The 23,552-nt window shown below is 46.5% G+C and overlaps 10 protein-coding genes across 10 annotated transcripts; 5 read left to right on the forward strand and 5 right to left on the reverse strand.

Moving 5' to 3' along the window:
* Positions 1–315: 315 nt before the first annotated feature.
* Positions 316–2,479, forward strand: N7533_009532 (putative transcription factor; the record flags this gene model as incomplete). The annotated part of the gene is made up of 4 exons (XM_057106182.1): positions 316–454; positions 521–1,451; positions 1,505–1,852; positions 1,918–2,479. 4 exons carry the CDS (start codon positions 316–318, stop codon positions 2,477–2,479), a joined length of 1,980 nt encoding a protein of 659 aa, XP_056957631.1.
* Positions 2,480–4,297: 1,818 nt separating this feature from the next.
* Positions 4,298–5,062, reverse strand: N7533_009533 (uncharacterized protein; the record flags this gene model as incomplete). Its single annotated transcript, XM_057106183.1, has 1 exon — positions 4,298–5,062. One exon carries the CDS (start codon positions 5,060–5,062, stop codon positions 4,298–4,300), a length of 765 nt encoding a protein of 254 aa, XP_056957632.1.
* A 952-nt stretch (positions 5,063–6,014) lies between these two features.
* N7533_009534 (flavin monoamine oxidase family protein) lies at positions 6,015–7,412 on the reverse strand (the record flags this gene model as incomplete). Its single annotated transcript, XM_057106184.1, has 1 exon — positions 6,015–7,412. The coding sequence occupies one exon, from the start codon at positions 7,410–7,412 to the stop codon at positions 6,015–6,017; it is 1,398 nt and encodes a 465-aa protein (XP_056957633.1).
* A 547-nt stretch (positions 7,413–7,959) lies between these two features.
* On the reverse strand, positions 7,960–9,875 carry N7533_009535 (GMC family oxidoreductase; the record flags this gene model as incomplete). The annotated part of the gene is made up of 2 exons (XM_057106185.1): positions 7,960–9,585; positions 9,639–9,875. 2 exons carry the CDS (start codon positions 9,873–9,875, stop codon positions 7,960–7,962), a joined length of 1,863 nt encoding a protein of 620 aa, XP_056957634.1.
* Positions 9,876–10,160: 285 nt separating this feature from the next.
* On the reverse strand, positions 10,161–11,110 carry N7533_009536 (SDR family NAD(P)-dependent oxidoreductase; the record flags this gene model as incomplete). Its single annotated transcript, XM_057106186.1, has 2 exons — positions 10,161–11,017; positions 11,089–11,110. The coding sequence occupies 2 exons, from the start codon at positions 11,108–11,110 to the stop codon at positions 10,161–10,163; spliced, it is 879 nt and encodes a 292-aa protein (XP_056957635.1).
* A 546-nt stretch (positions 11,111–11,656) lies between these two features.
* N7533_009537 (VOC family protein) lies at positions 11,657–12,153 on the forward strand (the record flags this gene model as incomplete). Its single annotated transcript, XM_057106187.1, has 3 exons — positions 11,657–11,720; positions 11,781–11,983; positions 12,034–12,153. The coding sequence occupies 3 exons, from the start codon at positions 11,657–11,659 to the stop codon at positions 12,151–12,153; spliced, it is 387 nt and encodes a 128-aa protein (XP_056957636.1).
* Positions 12,154–12,621: 468 nt separating this feature from the next.
* On the forward strand, positions 12,622–14,128 carry N7533_009538 (aldehyde dehydrogenase family protein; the record flags this gene model as incomplete). Its single annotated transcript, XM_057106188.1, has 2 exons — positions 12,622–13,722; positions 13,784–14,128. 2 exons carry the CDS (start codon positions 12,622–12,624, stop codon positions 14,126–14,128), a joined length of 1,446 nt encoding a protein of 481 aa, XP_056957637.1.
* A 4,086-nt stretch (positions 14,129–18,214) lies between these two features.
* Positions 18,215–19,931, forward strand: N7533_009539 (fungal specific transcription factor domain-containing protein; the record flags this gene model as incomplete). Its single annotated transcript, XM_057106189.1, has 3 exons — positions 18,215–18,564; positions 18,593–19,079; positions 19,146–19,931. 3 exons carry the CDS (start codon positions 18,215–18,217, stop codon positions 19,929–19,931), a joined length of 1,623 nt encoding a protein of 540 aa, XP_056957638.1.
* Positions 19,932–20,134: 203 nt separating this feature from the next.
* On the reverse strand, positions 20,135–21,124 carry N7533_009540 (isopenicillin N synthase family dioxygenase; the record flags this gene model as incomplete). The annotated part of the gene is made up of 1 exon (XM_057106190.1): positions 20,135–21,124. One exon carries the CDS (start codon positions 21,122–21,124, stop codon positions 20,135–20,137), a length of 990 nt encoding a protein of 329 aa, XP_056957639.1.
* Positions 21,125–21,703: 579 nt separating this feature from the next.
* N7533_009541 (Serine hydrolase FSH) lies at positions 21,704–22,489 on the forward strand (the record flags this gene model as incomplete). The annotated part of the gene is made up of 1 exon (XM_057106191.1): positions 21,704–22,489. One exon carries the CDS (start codon positions 21,704–21,706, stop codon positions 22,487–22,489), a length of 786 nt encoding a protein of 261 aa, XP_056957640.1.
* Positions 22,490–23,552: the final 1,063 nt, after the last annotated feature.

The raw sequence follows: 23,552 nt of genomic DNA on the forward strand, positions 1-23,552 counted from the left end.
AAAGCGGGATGCATGTCCATTGGATACCGGGATAACGGTGGGTCCAGGAGGTCCTGCTTTCCATTCCTTAAGGTATGGTCCTTGCCAGTGGAGACTTGATATATACCCAATCATATAGCGCTCCGCTATGGGGTACTTCTCAACGGAATGCCATTTGATTGGACAGTGCGTTTCTCTGTTCCCGCCCCCGCATGATCATCTTCCAGCCTACTTAAGGTAGCCTTACGGCTTCCCTCCTACTTCGTCGCCATGTTGGGTGCTCTGTCAATACCTACAGGGTGTTCACTGGCCAGACACGATAATGGGAGCTCCACCATGGCTACGGCTGGAACGGCCAACATGATTCAACCAGAGCACAACGACTCGTGGGTAATACGCAGACAACGATTGAAAGTCACCACAGCTTGTCAGGCATGCCGGTCAAGAAAGACCAAATGTGACGGCAGCCGTCCAGGTAATCTACTGTCCTTCACTTACCCCTTTGATGCTCACGAGTTATGCTGATACAAAGAATGTCTAGCATGCACTAGGTGTCAAGCCAAAGGAAAGTCTTGTAAATACAATCGTCCTGCTGCGGCTGGCGACATCCCGCGCAAGCTTAGCCCAAAGGAAACACCTCAGCATGTTCCTGTCCTTGTCTCCCCTCCATCTTCACCAGCCCATTCGATTGAGGTGTCCTCGACGTCGACAAGCCTGACTCTCCCAGGCATTGAGTCACGCGCCTTCTCGGATAATAACCGAGAATCGAACTCGGACTCGAATCTCAACCGTCCATACTACGCAGCCCACGGCCGGTTCGCCGGCCAGGTGGCGGCGGCTATAGAGGAGAGAGCTGGTCGAGCCCCACCAGCTACGACATACCTTGTTCCACTGGTCGATGCGCCCTTGTTTGGAGATCTGGATTTGCCCCTGCGATCTTCCCCTCTTTTGGAGTCCACCGAGTTGCCCGCCCGCGCTCGTGCAGATGAACTCGTCAATATATATTGGCGACACATACATCCGGTTGAGCCTGTGTTGGATTATGATCAGTTTTCGCAGATATATGCGAAGTCATTTTCGACGGAAGGTTGCCTCACGCATACGGACCATCACATTCGGCTCAGTATCCTCAATGTGATATTTGCCCTCGCGGTACAAAGACAGGAATGGGTGCCATTCAACTTGCGGAATGAAGAGGGGAATACTTATTTTCAACGTGCGTGGGCGCTATTCCCGACAGAGTCGATTATTTGGGAACCCGGTTCTCTTGAGCATGTGCAGTGCTTGATGCTTATGAACCGATACCTCCATTGCACAACTCATCAGCAAAAGACATGGATGACTGCTGGACTGGCAATGCGCATCGCGCAAACAATGTGTTGCAATTCCCTTGAGACTCCCTTAGGCAAAGATGCCAGCAATGACGCGCGTTTGAAGCGTAAGGTATGGGCGAGCTGTGTTGCATTGGATCGGTAAGTATTTATCCGGTTTAATATGACCCCAGAAACCTCGCTGATGTGATTAGGTGTGTTTCCTGGTCGCTCGGAAAGACATCAGTGCTGGCACTCATTCCATCGTCGACAAGCGATTGTCAGCAGGGAGGCGATCCAACGGGGCACTCTCGATGGAAACTGGAACTTCACGAAATAGGCAATCAGATTCAGATGGCCCAGATTCAGACACGAAGCACCCTCGCATCTCGATCTGCGGTACCACGTCTAGATCAACAGGAGGAATACCACACCGCGGCGGTCCACCTAGACGCTTGTCTCAACAAATGGGAGACCAGTCTTCCAAACGATTTACAATTGCGGAGTCTTAAGTTTCTGGATGACAGGACAGTCCGAATGGAGTGCTATTCGATACACCTTAGGTAAGCTAGTACTGCTATTTCTTTGTATTTTGAGAATTGCTTCTCTAATATCGTCCACTGTATAGTTTTCTCCATTCTCGTATCTATCTCTACAGGCCAATACTCGCCCGCTTCTACTCCATGAAATCCAATGGCCAATCAAGGTCCACGAATCCCGCAAGTCTCAGCGAGCGGCTTCTGAGAGAATGTGCTAAGATGTGCGTCGATGCCGCGCAAGATGTCACTGTCTTGGTGACCGAAACATTAGAACCCTGTGAGCCTATTAATATCATCCCTTGGTGGACACGTATTTACTACCTTCACATCGCGGGCGTGATCTTCCTCGCAGCCATGGTCCGATCTGATCTCTTTACCGACTCAGTCGCTCAATCATGGCAGGATGTTTTGGCAGGCCTCCGTGCACATGTCCACTTGAGTCCATATATTCAGCAGTGCATTTGTACCTTTGAGGCCTTGTCTGCCAAGATCTTACAGCCCACTGGTCCAGTCGCACAGAGTTGGTGTGAGCCCCTGGTGGAAGGCGCAGGGATGTGCTTCGATGATATTTTCCAAGATGTCCGCTTTGACTTCGATGAATTCTTATTTAGGACGGAAGAGGTGCTCAATTTTGATGTGCTCGGGTCATGATATTTAGGTACTATTAGTATGCGACCATGCAAACTGGGGGAAAGGATGAGGCACCCTGCTCCATCTATTCCATTTGCCACCCGCATGAAATGATTCAGCTATGTATAGTAATTCCCATGGTTCTCGATCCATCGCGCTTCAAGGTGAGCTGATGAGATGCAGGTATATTTACGCTCCCGGGTTATAAAGAGCTAAGAACGTAGTCATTTGCCCATATCCCAAGCTAATACATATAAATAGCTTTATTCACCCAAACCCAATAAAAAATACGGCAGGCATTCAGCAGGAATAAAAATAAATTCTAGATTATGGCGCAATGGCCAGTGATACCTACATACCTATATCCATCCACAACTTCCAATGTTCAGCTTCAAGTTAACTTAATACTAGAACTAACTTAAAGATCCACGGCTCATAAAAACTATTCTACTTGCCCTATTACACTATTTGCTTTTTTACCACAATCCGCAGTATCTCAGATTAGAGCTACCCACGATATCGCAATTTTGACGATATCGTATCGTGGGCAGCTCTAGTATCTCTTGAAGATCTTACCCCTTTTATTCTTTCTATACATGCTTCTACACTTTGATACCTAGTACATACGACCATAGGGTGTGGAGAACAGGGCTTCCCGTCCGCTCAGCCGTACTTAAGCCACATACTAAACGCGGTCAATAGCCAAAGAGCCCTGAATCTTAAAATAGCGTCAGTTTCTGAGTGAGGGTGAGTGTGGGTGATATGGGTGAGAATTTTGGAGACTGGGGTAAGAGAGGTGAGAACGGGGTGAGAGCGGGTGAGGATACCCAGTGCGATGCGTTGCGTCCTCCCAATCTGCAACGGTAGAAAATAAAAGCTCGAGGGCACAAGTCCAGTCTGCCATTCCTGAATTTTTTTTTACCCAGCTCCTCGACCGAAGTTGTCCCCAGAAGAGATACAAAAGAAGCTGGATGAGAGGAAGGCACGTGCCGCATCACGTGGTTTCACCCACGAGGGGTATTGTCGGAAATCGATAGGCAGTTTGGATATATCTCTTCTTTGGGAAAGATTATTGTCAGAGTCTACAGTGGATCTCCAGCCCCTTCGGTCAAGGAGTTTCTGCAAGGACTTGGATAGACTGTTTTTATGGGCGACAAATAGCTTTACTCGGAAGTTTTGGAGTCAACAATCAGAGGAATTATTTGCTCATCAAGGATATCTTGCAGTGTCCCTTAAGTGTCCCTGCCGGATCTGCTGATCGTATTCTCGAGGACTTTGTTTTCGTTGCGGGTTTTAGATAAATCTCTATGCTTTTTTATAATCAAGTCTCCAAGGTTTCTAGTGGGAGATCGATGCTTCAATGGCGGTTTCCCATTCTGTTTCCCCATTTTACCTAATGTGTAGTCATTTGTATAATCAGGTGATACAAAATTCGGCCCTCCGTGCTCTTCGTCAAGAAGCGCTTGCGCTGTAATTTAGTCCGTGATTATGGCACAAATCCAGCCCATCGCGTAGTTCGCAGGGTCGGATATGCGTACTATTCGATAGAAGACAGCCGAGGGGAACTATTGTACTGCCTGGCTCATGCTAGTTCAAAAAAGAGAGGGGGGGGGGGCTTTAGTTAACGTAGCTCGAGGGCCAGCACATTAGGCTTCAGGGCGTTCAGGTGAAGCCGAAAAGAGTGAAGTGGTAGGACGGCAAGGGTTAGACATAACCAATCTAAAAATAAGACTGCAAGAGCAAGAAAGCTTACGAACAATATAGACTGCCCATCTAGTAATTGGTCTAATAGAGTGTTCTCTATGCAGTAAACTTGGAAAATTTGGCATATGTAAATCTTCAACACCTTGGTAGATACTTCTCGCGAAGAACATTCTTCCAGTCCTCCATGGTGATATCCTTATTCCGCCATGGAACATAACCCACAGGAACTTTATCCCGCCTCTCTGGATACCACTCGTCAAAGAAGAATCTTTGATGGCTCGCATCGCAAACATTCTTCACGAATTCACCCGTGTTTAACTTTTCCTGACAGCCATTGCACAGGTTGATTTCAATACAGTCTGCACAAACCCACAAACCACCGGGCCTTTCGCCACTCAAACCACAGGCACCACATGTACTTTCGCATTGCCATCTTCGCTCCACTTTGTCTGGGATCTCTTCGGAGCTCTCTTCCAACGACTTCTGGCTTTTCTCCCAAGCGGTACAGCCAAATGCCATCATTGCATAAGTCATGGCCGCGTTCTCTTTATCAATGGACAGAGCTGTTATTTTGTAAATTTTTATGAATGCCCATATATTATTGGACAAATCATCATCTTGCGGACCATTGCCAACCGCGGTGCGAGCAGCTTCTTCGCTGCCTTGGCGGAAATAATACCGAGCAAGATACATCCGAGGAGGGAATATCAGAAGCTGATCCGGGACTTGCTCACACCCAATTCTGGATATACTTCTCATGAGGTCGATACTTGCTCTCATCAAGTCGTATCCGGAGCGTAGTTCGTTGTAATAGATATTTCCCAGAATAGGTCCAACATAGTATAGCAAATAAGCCGGAGAGATGGTTAAATGAAGACCGATTGTCAGGACTTCTTCCATTATCTCCTTGACAGTGTCAATAGGAGGATTTGGAAGTGTGGAAAGCGTCTTCGCTTGAAAGCACTTGAGATACACCATAGCATTGAAGTCTTGATTCTGCGAAGCGCATTGGATACCATCCGTGTACACGCGGTCCTAAATTTTGACCTCATTTGTGTTCATTGCGACCTCGAAAACTATCTCGTGGAAGTCGAATTCAGTCGCCAGTTGAACGCTCGCAGCCATGAGATGAGTCTCGCCAAGGGATTGAAGTTCCTCGATAATATTGATGACGTGGCTCCACTGTACAAATATTGCGATACATTCGAGAGAAACCTCAAGATTGTTAGTATTAGCCACAACAGATCCAATATTAAATATTTGAACTTGAATCAACTATTGAGGAGAGGTATAAACTATTCAAAATCTCAATTTTTCTCCTTTCAACTTACCTTTTCTCCCGAGAATCTGTTTTCTTAATATAACTTGAAGGGCACACAAATGTGAATGTAGTCTAAGTCAACAGCGACTTCAATATTAAGTATCTGGTGCAACAGATCTAATATCAACTATTCGCACTTGGATCGAACTCGGGATGATCAAGGAGAGGTATAAATTATTCATGATTTTTTTTTTAGTATTTTATTATTTTGTTCTTTTGACTTATTTCTGGAGAAGAGTCATGGATATTTTCCCTCGACAAGCGAAATATGACACAAACAGAAACCCACGAACAGCAAGCTTACACAGTACTATCGAGACCTCCCACATGCCACATACCTGCCAGAATCATGGAAGCAGTAGGTTTCACCACAGGTCTCGATAATCGGGATGCTAATAACACTTTTAGTGGTACCAATGAATGCCCACCAAGAAATCATATTGTCAAGGAAATCAATATCAACATTACCACTGTTTCCATGGCCCATGAATTATTACTCAAAATCGTTCTCAGAGCCAAGAATATTGATTTTCAACTTTGAGCTGCGATGAGCTGTGGGAGAAGGGTCTCCGTGAAGTTCCACAAGATCGCTGAGCTATGAGAGATAACCGCAGCCCCTGTATACCATGTGTTTCTATAGCCTTGTAACTCCTCTAAATCTCCGTAGAACCCGTGGCGAATAGAGTCACCACTGACCACCAGTTTAAACGGCGTATGGCTTTTGAATTCCACGAAATGCGGCACTGGGCATCCGTTTGCACCGACGGCTTTCTGCAATCGACGGATAACCGCTGTGATGTCTTTTTTCACGGCAGCTTCTTCCAAGGCATATGGGCTCCCATACCAGATATAAAATAGTCCAGGGATATTTGTTTCAGTGATTTGGTAGGGACCCGGGAGCTTCGGAATATTGGAAAGCGTTGCTGCATTGGCGTTCCGAAATCGATAACCGGAAGGAAGGCCAGTGTTGTTGACTAGAATAGTATAGTATCCGCTGTAACTCCACTGCGAAAAGATATTGGACTCGCGGGTCGTTAGGCCGAAAGGCTTCATGTTGTTCAATAGAGGTGGGATGCTGACGAGGAGCTTCGATGCGATGATAAGTTTATTCCCTGTGGGAGTTGCTACACCCAGCTTTACATGAGTGCCGTCGGCTGGCCGGCTAGAGGCAACGACTTGGGAAGAGTACAGCACCTTTCCCTTCAGTATCGCAGAAGCTTTGTTGTATATTTCCCCGTTGCCGTCAACACTTCTCACGTCACCCCCTTGTATCGCATCGATGAATGACTTGTCAAAGATTTTGAACACGTTGACCGTCAATTGTTCCAGTACATTTGACAGGCCTTGCGCAGCCCAGAAGACATTGTATCCTAAATCTTCTAGGTCATACTTTTGCATGAATTTGGCGAATGGCAAAAGAAGGTCGCTAGGAACGGGATTGGGTAAATTCCAACTCCACTCTAGATACGGATACCTCTCTATCTGTTTGACGTAGGCCGTATAATTGCTGCTCGCGGTGAACGTGACTTCCTGTCCCGTTTCAAAATTGGCATAGAACTCCTTCCTTGAATACCCCGTGTATTCTGTCGTTTCTATGCCCAGATAATCCAAATAGTTCTGCGTGACCGGTATATTCCAGTACGCTTGAACACCATAGTCAATTGTGATATTCGTCAAGGGATCAGTATAAGTGTTTGTATGGCCTCCAAGAACTGCCTCTTTCTCGACGAGCACCACGCTTTGCCCTCGTTTGTGGAGATTGATAGCACCATAGGTGCCAGAAGAGCCACCTCCGATCACTGCCACATCACATGTAATAACGTCCGAGCTGGCGTAGCTAGTCGGATCGAATTTATCTTTAGCGTTGGTGGGATGAAAAGTCCAAGGCAATAGACAGAGAGAAGTGTAAAAGGCGCGAAGTGGTTTCATTGCAGCGGCATAAAACTGGAAATTTCGATCGGAAACTCAGATGGTCGACCAGTAGTCCTTTACCTTTATAATGCGTGTCGCAGGGTTTCATCCTCCTAATACGAGAACAAATTGAATTCTTTTCTCATAAAAAATGTTCTCGCTCCACTGTTGTTTTCTGATTGACTCTCGTATTCTGCGAGCATCTCAGTAGGAATGTAAGCACAGAAAGACAAAAGTACGAACTACATTCCAAGCTTCAGCCACCAGGCTTACGTCGAATCCTTTCCAGGGCTTGTCGACGCCTGAAAAAAGCTTCCTGCAGGAACTCGGAATTTCTTTTCGGAATATCTCTGCTTTGACTTCGGTAACTAAACAACCACGTAGGATATTTCTTGAGAAGCCATCATCATGGCATGTTATGAGGTGGACTTCGTTCAGGTGGATACTAGCAGTACATCCTCAGAATCATTGCGTAGAGAGCCTTGGTAAAAATAGGTAGGAATTTTTATGACTAGGCAAAACGACGACTAGTAATATGTCGGAATTGTATCTTTGAAGATACACATCACAAGTTAGCTTGATGTATTTCCCGCATCCTCAGATCGTCCTTGATAATATCCGATGCCCTTTCAGCAATAGCATACACAGTAGCCATGATCGCGGCGCTGACCTGCATTGGAATAACGCTAGCATCAACAACACGAAGATTTCGAACGCCCTTCACTCGTAGCTTCTCATCTACTACTTGTCCCATCGCGCAAGTCCCCAAGGCATGGTGATATGGCACGATGTGATTCCGAACATAGTCCCGAGCTTCTTCAATATTGGAGAGGTTGACTTCCGGAGAAGGGCTGACCCGCCTGGAAATATTTGAATGTACAATGTTCGACCGAAACACTTGATCCGCAAATGAAATCCCCGTAGCAATAATATCGAGATCAACTGGGTGGGATAGAAACCCGGGGTCAATTGTGGGCGGGTCTATAGGATTTGAGGTCCGCACATGTACGCTCCCCCTAGATAACGGATACATGTTGCTAACAACAATGGAGTAGCATGAATTGTAGCCACTGGGCGGGCCAGACATCAGTTTTGCACAATTTTCATGGCCTGCTGCCGTATTGAAATATGCCGGAGTGCCGATGAACTGGATTGCCGCAGAAATTGGATCTTTGATACGTGTGGCGATAACCTCAAACTGCTTGCGTTGAAAGTTGGCATTTTGCTGCGACACTTCAACACTGGCGATAGGAACAATATTTTCAAGGGTGTGGCTCATCTGAGCCTCGCTGCATTGTGATGAGTATGCAGTGAAGCCCATGAGGCTAACTGCCCCGGAAAGAGCCCCAGAGTGGTTTTTGACATAGATGTTTTGATGCTCTTCTAGCAGAGCAGGACTCTTGAACAAAGAATCCATTGACATAATTCCATCTGCAAGCTCATATGACACTGGTGTCATGGTATGTTCTTGCAAATTTTTCCCAACATCGCTAATGGGTACTTTGCAAAGAATCCCAGCTTGCTTGAGGAGGCTAGGGTCCCCAATTCCCGAAAGCTCTAGAAGTTGGGGACTTTGAATAGATCCCGCGCTGAGTATCACTTCCTTCTTAGCCGAAGCGACATAAAAATTCCCTCCATAAAGTAGCTCGACCCCTTCTGCGTTGGGTACGCCTTCTGCAGTATTGCCGAGTAGAATGCGACATACTTGAGCATCTTCCAAAACCATGAGGTTTAGGCGTTTGATGGCCGGGTGAAGATAGCCACTGGCTGCGTAACTCCGAACTGGCCTGTCAGTTCTGTCCAAGGTAAATAGAGATCTGTAGAATCCTAGATGGGAGCCACTGTATGGCTCAGCCGGCCGTTGGAGACAAGCGGTCTCATCAAATGCAGCGAGTAATGATTCTTCGATAGGTGGCTGCCAGGTACCTATTGAAGTATGTATTGGGCCGTCAACACCATGGGCTCGTGATTGGATTGGACAAGATGGACTGTTCTTAACTGGCTCCATATTCTCATTCCGTTTGAAGTACGGCAGCAGTTCAGACCATGTCCACCCTTTGAGACCCATCTTTCTGCCCCAATCATCGATGTCTTCAGCAGATGGTCTGTTGTAAGACATGAAGTTGATTCCACTTGAACCACCCAGCATTTTACCACGTGGGATGTGGTATGTCTTCCCGTGAGTGCCAGTCTACACAAAGTCAAAAACTATGCATCAGACGATATTGTTCCCAGATTACTCACCTGTGGGACACTCTCGAAATTCCAGTCATAGTTAGGATCACCCATCATCTGACCCGGTCCAGTAGGTAAATTGACCTTCAGATCATCCAACCGCAGAGATCCAGCTTCGATTACCCCGACTTGAATGTGCGGCTCTTCCGAAAGACGAGCTGCGAGCACGAGGCCCGCGGTTCCACCACCAATGATGAGAACATCAAAGGGAATTTTGACAAATTCAGAGACCCCGACTGCAGGCATGATTTACAAAGGTCTTTATGCTTGAGCACAGAGATAAAAGGTTTAAGTGATTCATTCTTGAGATGGGCCTGGGCATGTTCTTATAGGAAGTGATCTATGTCCAAGCCTCCTGTGAGCACAGTAATAAACAGGATATTCCCCACTTTCCTAATTGGATACATCATGAACATGAATATCCGTTGAGGGATGAAAGCAATTGGACAGTCAAGTTTGCACTGTAATCAGCTATTCAGGAGTCTCATGAGATCGTGAAATGGCCTGAAGCTACGTTTGTGTCAAACTAATTTACAAGACCAATTTGACTTTGAGCTTATCGCCCTGAATAATCTCTTCCTTGCGACACATCAACTCTGCCATGTCCCAGTTAGCGCTTAGATAGCGTCCAGCCAGCCAAAGTTGTCGCTCTTGAGTCAACCAGACAATTGTGTCGGCACACAATTCTGGTGAATCCACCAACTTGGCTTTTGTGTCTTCAGGCAGATTCGATGCCAACTCGGTATCCACGGCCCCCGGATGGATTGCAAAGGCCAAAATACCCTGAGCAGCGTATTCAACACATGTGAACTGTGTCAAGCGCAGCATCGCTAATTTCCCAGTCTGATAGGCAGATGCACCTGGCCGAGTCAAGTGGGCACCGATCGAGTTCATATTGACGATGGTCCTTTCGCCGCCTTTCAACAGAAGAGGCAACATGGCTCTTGTCATAAGATACGTGCCCTTGAGGTTGACCTCCCACGTCCCCCACCAGGCTTTAGGATCAGTTTCCGCGAGGGGGACCCATTTCTCGACGCGACCGGCATTGTTCACTAAAACATCGAGACGGCCAAAATCACGTTCAACCTCCACCGCTGCATCTGCAACACTCTGTTCATCCGCAACGTCGAGTACCAGTTTCAGGACTGTTGGTGGAGGATGGCCTGATGATCGTGCAGCATCGAGCACCGCCGCCTCAGTGGCGTCGAGGGATGATCGTGCGCCGAGTGCAATTGAGGAAGCGCCTGCTTGGGCAAACGAAACTGCTACCGCGCGACCAATGCCCCTTGATGCACCTGTCACGAACACTGCTCGTCCTTGCTGTTTGCATTTGGAGGCTGTGATGGTAGGATAGCTATCATTGTGTGTCTTAGAGATCCAAGTGAATCCTGCAAGGACCGAATGTTAGCTATCTGAGATTGATTGGCTGCGCTCGGGTGAACAGGGGGGTTTAGCCTACCAGCGGATGGTGGGAATGCCATTTTGCTCGTTGTTTTGCAATAGTGTCGCGGAGACTTGCATGATTACGTGTTTCTTAAATAGACTCGTTTACTTGCAGCTGATACTACACTTGAAGGATGGCGGGATGGGCTTCGGTCTCCCTGGGAGTGACGGATTAATCTTTCCGGATTATCTGGACGTTGCGACCTTTGTGGAGATATAACAAAAATACGAGTCTCGTATCTCGGAGCATGATATGATGCCGTGGAGACATTTGTCATCTGCCAGCCCGCGAATTCTTCGGATAAAAGAGATCCGAGAAAGATATTCCGCCACTCACCTCGGAAAATCTTTACTGATCAAACAAAGAAACAACATGGCTCCATCCAATTGGAAACTGCTGATAGCTTCTTTCACATCGAAGCGACTGGGTATATTGATAATCAAGATGGAATAGAACATGGATGATCAAGAATTCGGTGGAACAGACTGGCATATAAAGACCAGGTTTGAGTGGATGAACTGGAATCAATTTCAGCAATCTTTCAAAGAACAATATTTAAACAATTTTCTTCAATATCGAAATCATGTCTCCAATTCCCACAGGAACTCCTGTTGGACTCGAAATTCCGGCCAAGGATGTGGCTCGAGGTAAGATCTCCCGATGTTGTAATCAATTATCCGAAGACATAATCTAAGCGATACTGGTAGGGGCCGCATTCTACAAGGCAGTGTTCAACTGGACATTCGCCCCCTCCTCTCTGGGTTTCCCCGCTCACAAGCTTCAAACTTTCGAGGTGCCAGGTGGTGTTCTGCCCATCGGAGGGGCTATGCGCCTAGTGGAAGAAATCCCAGCAGGCTCGGGATCTACTAAACTCTACCTCTATGTAGAGAATATTGTGACCGCTTTAGAGGTGAGTTGTCAATGAAAGAGATCAATACCTCATTAGCTAATCTATTCAAGGACATTGAGAAGAATGGTGGCAAGAAGGCAAGCGAGGTGCTTCCCGAAGGTGACAAGGGACTATTCCAATACTTCGAGGATAGCGAGGGCAACAACTTCGCTATCTACACCTACAAATAAGCGACTGGAATCTTTCCTTCGTGACGGAGATTGTATGGAAATTCATAGCAGAACATATACATGGGAGAAAGCGCCTGAAAACATACTGCAGTACAAGCGTGGAGACAGCCATGCCAGGAACCTCCATAATTATCTCTTATATTTGATCAATTAGCCAGTATTTGGTCAATTCAACCTGTAGTTCTTCAAAAGGACCCCCATGTTCACCCGAAGGAATAAGGAGTAGCCGGCTCGGAGTTTGACAGGGACCGTAGAAATATATCCGGGTCTTGTTGCTCGAAAATGCAGTATTGATTCTTGAGGGTCGTGCACTACGTAAGCATAGTTAAAACTTCTACCCAACGGATCTTATATATTTAGTATAATCCATCTCTTCCTCTCTCACTTCCCAAGGACTACTTTATCGCTTACCCAGGCAAGTCATCGTCACTAAATCACACACCGGGCCAATCGAAGACGCAAGAAATCATGGCCGTAACAGCAGCAGAAATTCTGAAGACAATCCCGCCAGTCAGTGAATATCGTTGGTCGTGCAAGGATGTTTTCCAGCAGTTCACTGTCGTGAATCCGGCGACAGGGAAGCCGATAACTGTCGTCCAGGCCGGAAATCCCGACACAGCAGATAAGGCCATCCAAGCATCACAAAAGGCATTCGAGTCGTGGCGATGGAAGACTCGACAAGAACGCTCAGTCTATCTCATACAGGCAGCTGACGAGCTTCAAAAGCACATCGGTGAATTGGCCATTCTGCTATGCCTTGAGAACGGGAAACCTGTCAAAGATGCATCATTTGATCTTATGTTTCTGGTGGGAGTGTTTCGTTACTTCGGATCTATTGCCGACAAAATACCTTCGGAATTTTTCGACCAAGGAAATATCTATTCGAGTGTGATTTATGAGCCACATGGGGTGTGTGTGGGGATTTTGCCGTTCAATTGGCCTCCGGTCCATGCTGGGGGGAAATTGGCCCCATGTCTGGCGGCTGGCAATACCATGGTCCTAAAGCCAGGGGAGCAGGCTCCGTTGACATTGATGCGCATTGTTCAAATACTGCAGTCCGTCTTTCCCGAAGATGTTGTCCAGGCGATTCCTGGTCTGGGCCCGGAGTTGCCACAGGCCTTGATCAGTCACCCACTAGTCAAAATGGTCTCGTTGACAGGCTCGACCGCATCAGGCTCGAAGGCTGCCCAGCTTGCTGCTGTTACCCTGACCCCTACAGCACTTGAGCTTGGAGGAAAGAATGCTTTTGTTATCTTCGAAGACGCTGATCTAGAGTTAGCTGTGCGCGATACTGTCGATGGGGCCTTTTTCAACAAGGGTGAATCATGCACCGCCGCATCACGGATTTTAATTCACAAAGACCTTTACCCGACTTTCGTTGATCGCCTCACAATAGCAGTCAAGAGGTTGCGCGCCGGTGATGGACTTGATGAAAAGACGCACATCGGCCCTGTTGTGTCTCTGGAGCGCCAACAGGAGATTCTGTCCTATATCGAAGAAGGCAAGCGTCAAGGAGCGACTTTATCTGCGCAGGGAAGCCTACCTACAGCCGAAGATTTAGCGGGGGGGGTTTTATGTGGCCCCAACGCTTTTCACAGACGTCAAACCTGAAATGACTATTGCACACAAGGAGATCTTCGGACCTGTCGTTGTTGTGGGCTCTTTTGAAACGGAAGAGCAAGCCGTCACAATCGTCAACTCCTCGCAGTACGGACTTTTTGCAGGGGTATATTCCGCGGACTTCAATCGAGCTCTGCGAGTTACTCGAAAGTTGGACGTTGGGGTCGTGTTGGTGAATAATTACTTCCGCGCCCTTTTGGGAACGCCGTTCGGGGGTGTGAAGGACAGTGGATATGGCAGGGAACATTGGATTGGAACACTAAGGGAATGGAGTCGTATCAAAAACGTTCGCTTCCCAAGCGGACTGGGTACTATACCAGCTTGGGGTAGCGCTAGTGATGTATGCAAGCTGTAGTAGTCTCTGCAGTTATACCCACTTCAGCAGAGAAACATGTTCTCAGTCTTAGGTGGTTTAGGGAGATTTGGCCGATACGACAATTCCAATCGCGCCACACCAGTCAACCAGTGAGAGTTTGCAAATCTTCAAAGCAGTGATCGTCAGATAGCCTTTTATTTTCTCTTGGGAAATCTTCACGGGTAGGTTGCCTGATCGACTGTACATGCTCACCACATAAGGCCACCAGCCGTGCAATTTGAACTCGAACAGGTGAGCTAACCCTTACTTCTTGAATACTACGCTGGAATAGAATTTAAAGTAAATATAGTTCTTTTCGCTCGTGAACATCAATATACAGTGCAACACCTGGTTTACGCCGAATGAATCGCAACCTGGGCTTTGAAGATATCAGGATACTAGTACTAGTATTTGTGTAATAGTAAGCGTCAAATTGCATTGTACCTTGTGGCAACTTGGAATCCATGGTTTAAAAAAACAAAATTGCTCTTGCGACTAGTATCACGGCCTTGTATTTTTGATATTTTAATGAGTCCTACTAGTAGAAATAACTTAAGTGGAAACTACTAGTATACTAGTGTAGTCAAATATATTAGCATATTCAAGTTCCGGTATCAGTGCCCACTGGCACTACTGCCAGTGGCTAATCCACCATTTCACTGTGTTGTTATATGATTTTGTCCCGAGGTCGCATACCATTTCAAAACAGCTGTACTTGCAAGCTCTTCGACTTCGTTTCTTTTCTCAACTTGCACGTTCCTTCGGCCCAAATTATCAAACCAAATCCTGTGAAACTTGAATAATATATACTGGCAATCCCCACTTTTTAGATCTACCAGTTTCCTCACTCATGCAGGCTGCGTCTTCTCAGAGCCTCTTTGCTTCGAGGCCTTGTGGAACGCCACTGGCAGGGCTTATTACGGTGGATGCTATTCGTTCTGATATAAGCATTGTGTTCATGCCAATGCCTTCTTCTATCATCATGCTATCACTAATTTGATGAAAAATGCGAAAATATTCTTTCCTACTATACTACTAGTAGGTACTAGTACAGACATATAACTAATATTTATAGTGGAAGCTTGGCATACCAGTAAGTATTCATACCTACTAACGTGTTTCATGGGTCGGAGGGCCACCCGTGCTGGAGGGCCACCCGTCTCCACAGACGCGTCGCGTGTAGCAACCTCCTTTTTGCAACCATCGCGATGCCACCAATTCGCCATGAAAAGCGACAAAAATTGATTGAACAAGAGGGCAGGATGGAATTGGCCATCCAGGCCCTAAAAAACAAAAAAAAAAATTCATCTATTCGTGAAGCTGCGCGGGTTTTCGGTGTACCGCGTACAACGTTGCAAGGACGGCTGAATGGTCGTACCCATCACCCAATTGCACGTGCAAATAACATGAAATTGACCGCAATTGAAGAAGATTCATTGGAAAATTGGATACTGGACCTCGATTCGCGTGGTAAAGCCCCCTCGCATGCCATGGTAAAGGATATGGCCAATATATTGCTTGCAGAGCGGTCTCACGCTGGCAGTATCATTACTGTGGGCAAAAATTGGGTATACCAGTTTGTTAAACGTCGGGATACCCTTAAATCTAGGTTTTTACGTCGATATAGCGCACAGCGTGCCTTATGTGAAGATCCGAAGGTTATAAAGGAGTGGTTTTGCCTTTTGGCTGATAAAATTGCTGAATATGGTATACTCGACGATGATATCTACAATTTTGATAAGACTGGGTTTGCAATGGGGATTACTAGTACTTCAAAGGTTGTTACTGGCAGGGATTTCTATGGGAAGCGAAAACTCCTACATTCTAGCAATCGTAAGTGGATAAATGTGATTGAATGTATCAATCTAAACGAAGTACTACCTCCGACCATTATCTTTAAGGCCAAAAACTTAATATTAGGCTGGTTTAATACTATGCTAAGAGAGTGGTACTTTGAAGTTAGTGATAATGGATGGACAACTAATTCTATAGGTCTCTTATGGCTCGAGGATTGCTTCATTCCGCATATCATCAAGAGGCAATGTGGTACCTACTCACTACTAGTTATGGATGGTTATAGGAGTCACCTCACCCCAGAATTCGACATAATCTGTATGGCAAATAATATTATTACAATTTGTATGCCTGTACACTTATTACATCTATTATAACTACTAGATGTTGGCTATTTTGGTATATTAAAGCACTTCTATGGCCAATATGTGCAGGATATGGCCCGTATGGGTACTACCCATATTGACAAGCTTAATTTCCTCGATATCTATCCTATAGCGCGTGCAGTAACCTATAGAAGCTCTATTATTATTGCAAGCTTTACAGGCTCTGGTATAATACCATATTCGCCAGAGAGAGTACTACAAAAGCTCGATATACGCCCTCCAATACCTACACCACCACCATCTCAAGGTAGTGATAGTAGCTACGAATTTGTGCTACATACGCCATGCAAATCAGTCCATTTTAGACGTCAGATATCGTCAATTCAACGACGAATTGAGCAGGCTTCATTTGTATACAATGATGAAATACAACGACAACTGGAGCAACTGAGCAGGGGGGCCCAAAGCATAGCAAATAAAGCAGCCATTACAGCAGCTAATTATAAGCGTACAATGGCTGAAAATGCTAGAAAGCAACGCAAGTATACAAAACCTAGTACCCAATTAGCCTATGAAGGTGGTATTACTGTAGAGGATATGCAAATCCGTCTGCAATTAGCACATGAGACCAATATAGCTACACCATCGGCACCTCCACGCACAGCGAGACCGGCCAATGAGAGGGTGCCACAGCGTTGTGGTAATTGTCGTGTGGAAAGGCACAAGCGCAATAGGTGCCCGCTTAATAATAGCACCTAGTTTTTGCAATTTAATTGGCGTTGGTTAATTTATTCGTATAAAATATAGTGGTGGTGGAGATGGGTGGCCCTCCAGCACGGGTGGCCCTCCGACCCATGAAACACGTTAGTTATTAGTAGTATTGTCTCAGTGCCAATCTACCGAAACAGCGTTCAATTTCTGGACATGACTGAATTGGTCGAATTCGGACTATAAGTAGTACTTCAAGTTGATAATAAATACTACTTGAACTACTTCGTACTATTTGAAAGAATTGAATTCGATATTAGTGCTCTTACTAGCACAGTACTATGTATGCACTTCCCGCACTGAGCTACGTAAGCAAGGGGAATTTTGTTTGTAATCCGGGTCACTGGCTTATGCCATGGGCCCCTTGATACTCTTGCTTATCCTCCCCTCTTCTTCACTTGGCCATTGTTCTTCTCTTGTTGCATCCCCGTTGAAGACGGCTTTCGTGATTGTCACATCTCGCAATATCGATATGGTGTGGACCATTCTACATGATAACCGAATACGGTCACAAAGTTACACATAAGTAAGCGCTAAGGGGGCTGTGATAGCGCATCACACCTTGGGGCCAAAGCCAAAGTACGCCAATCGACGCCAATCGACGCCAAAAGACTTCCACTCCACTCTAAAGTACCTCGCCTCTTTCGCCTGAGCGCATCACTCGGCTGCGCCCAGAACTCTCCAGTACATTTTCAAGTACTCTCGGGGTCCCCGCCCACTTTAGCCTGGACGCTACAGGAAACAAGCTCCCAGTGTCCATTTATAAATTAAGCACTGTTCGTGCGACTCCGTCTGCCACTGGCCGCGACTAGTTATCTGATCTGCTTCTCCTTGAGCCCTGCTTTCTTCTCCAACTTTCTTCTGCTGTCCCCCCCAAGTCACCTGATCACATGCTGCTCACCAGCGATATGGATGCCCTAACACGTCGAGACCAGTCTTCTCGGTCCACCGGAAGACAGCGGCAACGGACAGGAAGAGCTTGTGAAGAATGTCGCCGTCGTAAGCTTCGTTGCGATGGACAGCAACCGAGGTGTGGTGTTTGCCTCGAGTCGGGGGCAACTTGCGAAATCAACACCCAACGCCAGCCCAGGGGCCCAAAAAAAGGTTACCTGAAAGCGTTGCGGAATCGAGTCGGTATATTTATGATTCCAAGAACAATTGAATTCTATGAGTTTGGACGCTGACGTAAATCACAGCGATGCTCGAGAATCGTCTTCCCGCCCATGACCCTGCCAGCTTCTCCAAATTCAATATACTACCAACCCCCCTCACTGACGAGCATGATGATGGCTGCAGTGTCACTAGCCCTTCCAATCGTTCCGAATCATATCCATCTCCACTTCTTGTTGATAACACAACGGTTTCAGAGTCGGATACGTCCCTGCTGAATACAGTGACGAATGCGACGAGTGTCAGTTCAATACAATCGGTCGGAATCTATAGCAAAGACGTTATTGGGGTCGAACCAATAGGCGAATTCATGCAGGCAGAATTGTTTGTTACCTACATATCCCCGAGTCCTTGGGAATTCATGGCTGATAACGATCGGTGTTAGAAATCAACTATACTTTGACAGAGTTCATCCATCTATCCAGATACTTCATCACCGTCGCTATTTAAGTTGGGCTCGAAAAACCGTGAAAAGGATATCTCGTCGATGTCTACAATATGCCGTGTGGACCCTGGCGTCGCTGCTCTCAGCACAATTCAGACACCTTCAAGAATCATTCTACCAGGAAACTAAACGATCGCTAGAGCACTCTTATCTATCAGGTGATCCGAATAACGGGGTTGATACAGCAGAGATTCAGGCATGGATATTGATAGCAACCTATGAGTCGATGCGAACATTTCATCGCTCGGCGTGGATGAGTGCCGGACGTGCCTTTCGTCTTGTGCAATTGATGCGCCTACACGAAATCGATAGTCCGACAAAACTTCCAGTTCCCGAGGCAGATCTGATTGAAACAGAAGAGAAGCGTCGAGTGTTCTGGATGGCCTATTTTTTGGATCATTTACTAAGTATGCGTAATAACTGGCCGATCACTTTGAACGAACATGTGGTAAGGCTTCGATTATATCCAGGTCAAAGCCACTCGATCACATCTGATCTATTATTTGATTTTTAGATCTGCACCCGTTTGCCGGCAGCGGATGCAGACTTTCAGAGCGGCCAACCGGTGCTAGGGGCTTTCCTCTCGGAAGCTATCATGGATGTTATGCCACAAAAAGCCTCCCCGTTCAATGAATGCGTGGTTCTCGCTACAATATGTGGCCGTAGCTTATTCCATGCCCAGCAATACAGTGTTCGCTTTGTGTACGGCGATTTGGCCCCCAACTGGATCGACCAACACCAATGGCTTGACAATGTTCTTACGAATCGACTTCAGATTCTTTCCCAGTACTACCCCTCTCCGGCTCAAATATGCGATCCGCTAATCTCCTTCGCACATATCATGGGACAGGCGAGTGTAATTCATTTATATAAGGGAATTGAATCTGCTGTGTGGACAGTTGACAAAGAAGCCTGGGTGCTTGAATATCAACGGCGAGCATTTAGTGCCGCACAAGAAATTGTCAAACTGGCAAAAGGATTAACAGAGTTCAATTTCTTCAAGGTATACCAGAATGCATCCACAAATATTTCATTTATCGCGGAGAGGCTGGTTAACGAGTTTTCAGATTCACCCCCTCATGCCCATTCCATTATTGCTCTGTGCGGAGTTCCTTTACGGCAATCGTGGCTCAGATGGGGCTTTCAATTCGCTACTTCAAGAGCTTCTACAGATCTTCCGGGAGCTCAAGAATGCCAACGACCCGAGTCAAAGTTATATAGATTTGTTAGAACTTTCATGTACCAACGCATCCATAGGACTTGTCAGGGAGAGCTCTTCTGCTCCATGATGATAACTTGAACTGGTGGCAGGGCTATTATGGGTTACCTGTTAAATAAAATAACGATTATATACTGTCTAAAAGGTTGGTGAGTGTTACAGGTGTCGCTACATGTTTCATTTAGATGTGAATAAATATCGTGTTTATTGAACTCCAACTGAAATATCATAATATCCATCGGAGAATACTAGCAGTATGATGAGACATTCTGTGAACTATCTGATTACTTTGCCTTGTGCTTATAAGTGGTGGTTGTACGCTCCACCATGTGCTCTTCCACGGTGAGAACATCCTCTTCATCGGAATCCTGCCCAACACGATCCAGAGGCCTCAATTTATAGTCCACATTGCCGTCAAAGAAAAACACTACACTGTAGCGGTCGGTCGGATTCTTGTTGATCACACGGTGAGTGCTGCTTCTGTAATTTCCCCTGGTGATTCTGCTAATCATATCCCCTAGGTTGACCACGTAGGCATCTTTGTTCGGAGGAACTCCGATCCATTCACCCGTTTCATGGTCTTGTACCTCAAGACCTGCATTTTCATCTTGAAGAAGAAGCGTAATGGCTCCGAAGTCCGTATGTGCGCTGCTGCCTAGCTGGCGACCCTTTGCCAGGTCCATCTCGGGGGTAGGCGGGTAATGGAGCAGCCGAAGCGGGCATGCAGGGTCGTTCTCTTTGAACTCATCGAATACATGCGGTCCATATGGCAATGTAGCCGCAACAAGATCCAACACCAACCAGCACAACTTTAAAATAGCCTCGTAATATTCTTCAATAGTGTACCGGAAGTCTTCCTCAGCTAGCAGCTCACTGGGCGGCCAAACGTTGGGTCCCATGAAGAAACGCCGGCTCACCACTCGAGGATCGTCAATAGGAATGTCCGTCCCAGAGATAAAGCCTTCCTTCAGGTCTGGTAGCACACCTTCTTCGTATGACTGTGAAGCCATAGGATCGTATCCTCGGAAACCAACGCCCTTGCAACGTGACTTGACCTCTCTTGGAAGGTCAAAGAACCTAGCTGCTGCCGCGAAGACAGATTGCTGCAGGGCGGGGGAGATTCCGTGTCCGAGTAGTTGGAAAAAACCAGTGGACTGACATGCAGCTCGCACGTCATCGATTACCTTGCGAGCGCCTTCACTGTTGGGGTCCTCCAGATAGGGGCTGATATCGACAGCCGGGAGATAGAAGGATGATTCTGTTGAGATGGGCATTTTATTCAATCATTCAGGAACACGTCTTTATCGTCTCAAGGATTCCAAAACAGCGTCGGGTCTCGTGCATCAAATACCTGTTATATATGGCCCATTGCGTTGTTTCTAATATCCTTTGCGACAACTCATGGCCTCAAGGGACCAATACGATTGCATGATTTGATGAAGTAGTCTTATTTGGTAAATGAAATGACCGATTTCGACACAATAAATCAAGAGGGGGAATGAGGTCGGATAATCCTTTATCGGAAAATCAGCCATCGGAAGAGAGTTGAAGTTGCAGAAATGGTACGCCGTGGCTTCGTGGCTGGATTCTTATCATGGTCCACGGGCGTGAAGGAGCAAATAAGGCTACATTTTCCACTTCTGGATCTCGATATATCTGGCCCGCAGGTAGTGTAGTGTACTTTGTATCAGAACACCCTTGAACAACAATCTGGAACATGAGCTCTTCAAGTTCAAGTTTCTGCGTGGCTATAAATCCCAATAGAATACAGTCAAAAAAATAGTCATTTCTTCAAGTTGAAGGTGGACCTCTTCTTTATCCTTTGCCTTCATCACTCACACAGTCCTCTTACGATGGTGCAAACAAATCCGACGACGGCTGACGATACTTTACACCTTCCCCGAATTCTCTGCCTTCATGGGGGAGGATCCAATGCCGCCGTCTTCCAATCTCAGTGTCGCCGACTCATTGCTCAACTCAAGTCCGAGTTCCGCTTTGTATTTGCACAGGCGCCGTTTCTATCTGAAGCGGGCCCAGATGTCATGTCGGTATACAGTCAGTGGGGCCCATTCCGACGTTGGCTCCGTTGGAGCCCCGATCATCCGGAGCTTCGGCCTCAATATGCAATCCGAGTACTTGATGACTCTTTAGAAGAAGCCAAGCGCCAAGACGATGCAAAGGGAGCGACTGGAGCGTGGGTTGGTCTGCTTGGCTTTAGTCAGGGCGCGAAGATGTGCGCCAGTATACTCTACCGTCAACAGGTTCGCCAAGAACAACTAGGACGGCGATCCGGAGATTCGGAATACGACTTTGGCATTCTCATAGCGGGCCGTGCGCCATTTGTTTGCCTAGACCCGCATCTTGATCTACATTCCCCTTTGCCCGATGTGTCGCAGATCACCGATGGGAAATACGAAGGGCCGTGTCCGAATGTTCTGCGCATCCCCACTGTGCATGTACATGGAATCCGAGATCCCCATGTGGCACTTCACAGGCAGCTATTTTCTGACTTCAGTTCCGCCGAAAGTCGGAGGTTTGTTGAGTGGGATGGGGGCCATCGGGTCCCGTTGAAGTACAATGATGTTTCATTGGTGGCGTATCAGATTCGAGAACTGGCAATACAGGCGGGTCTAAGATAAGCGATTTAGAACCATGTTGTATAATATCGCTTATTTACTTTCAGAAGACACATTCCTTATGGCGTGGTGGGCTTCACTGCGAGAGAATACACCGTGACTCGGACCCGTGGACTGTACTGTCCCATAACTTCAAGAACTTTTGGAAACTTTGAAAAAGACTAGTTGTAATGAACTTAAAGTCTCAGTATGCATGTAATTGTAGATATCGATATAGTCATTTTTGACTTGCCTTCACAGCCTGGCCTTCTGGAGAGATTCTTTGTGTAGCCGAGGGAAACATTTGAGATATCCATGGATATTTCCAAGGCGAATGTTAGTAGATAGCACCTGGTCAACGCCATGAATGATCGATTTCCGGTCCAAAGCATTTATCACTGGCTGTTTCTGGACATACCCGTAGAATAAGGCTAATGGACTACATGTTAAGCCGATATTTTGCTCGAAAACTTCGTTATCAAATGGCGTCTATGGTTCACTGTGTATATTGGCGTAAGGCCGATTTCGCACGGTTAACGCTCAACTCAAAACAAACAATGCTTATTGTACGAGAAACATGAAACCATACGACTCCACTCGCGACATAGCCCCAGAAACAGGAAGTCTTCATGCAATTGATAATACAATGGAGGTGCATGATTTGGCTGGAGACTTGATGAAGCATTGACGGGATTTTGCAGCCCGTTTCAGGTAAATGCAATTCCTGACGAGAATTTGAACCCGAAGCACGTGTTTCTCGCAAGCGAAATATACAAGGAATTGACTGATGGATACGAAGCAATGAGTGTGCATGCATTAGTACGCGTCATGCACGGCCTCATTGCGGCCCGTATGGGGCCATGGCTTTTTTAGTACTCAAGATACTCATTTCTCAGATGCTACCTCGTACTCGTGCGCGATACGAGGTTGAACTTAGGCGACACGTCTGAGTCCTTTGTAAAGACTTATCTTGCATATACTCTTCTAAATTTAATTAGATATGGCCGATCGCTCTTGAATTTAGAAGATGCGCACAGTGTATTCATACTGAGACGGCCTCGTATACTAGTAGTGGGGTTGCACGAAT

Source organism: Penicillium manginii (assembly GCF_028828005.1).
Source record: "Penicillium manginii strain IBT 31320 chromosome Unknown utg000006l:1.0-4164085.0:1.0-4166146.0, whole genome shotgun sequence".
NCBI lineage: Eukaryota > Fungi > Ascomycota > Eurotiomycetes > Eurotiales > Aspergillaceae > Penicillium > Penicillium manginii.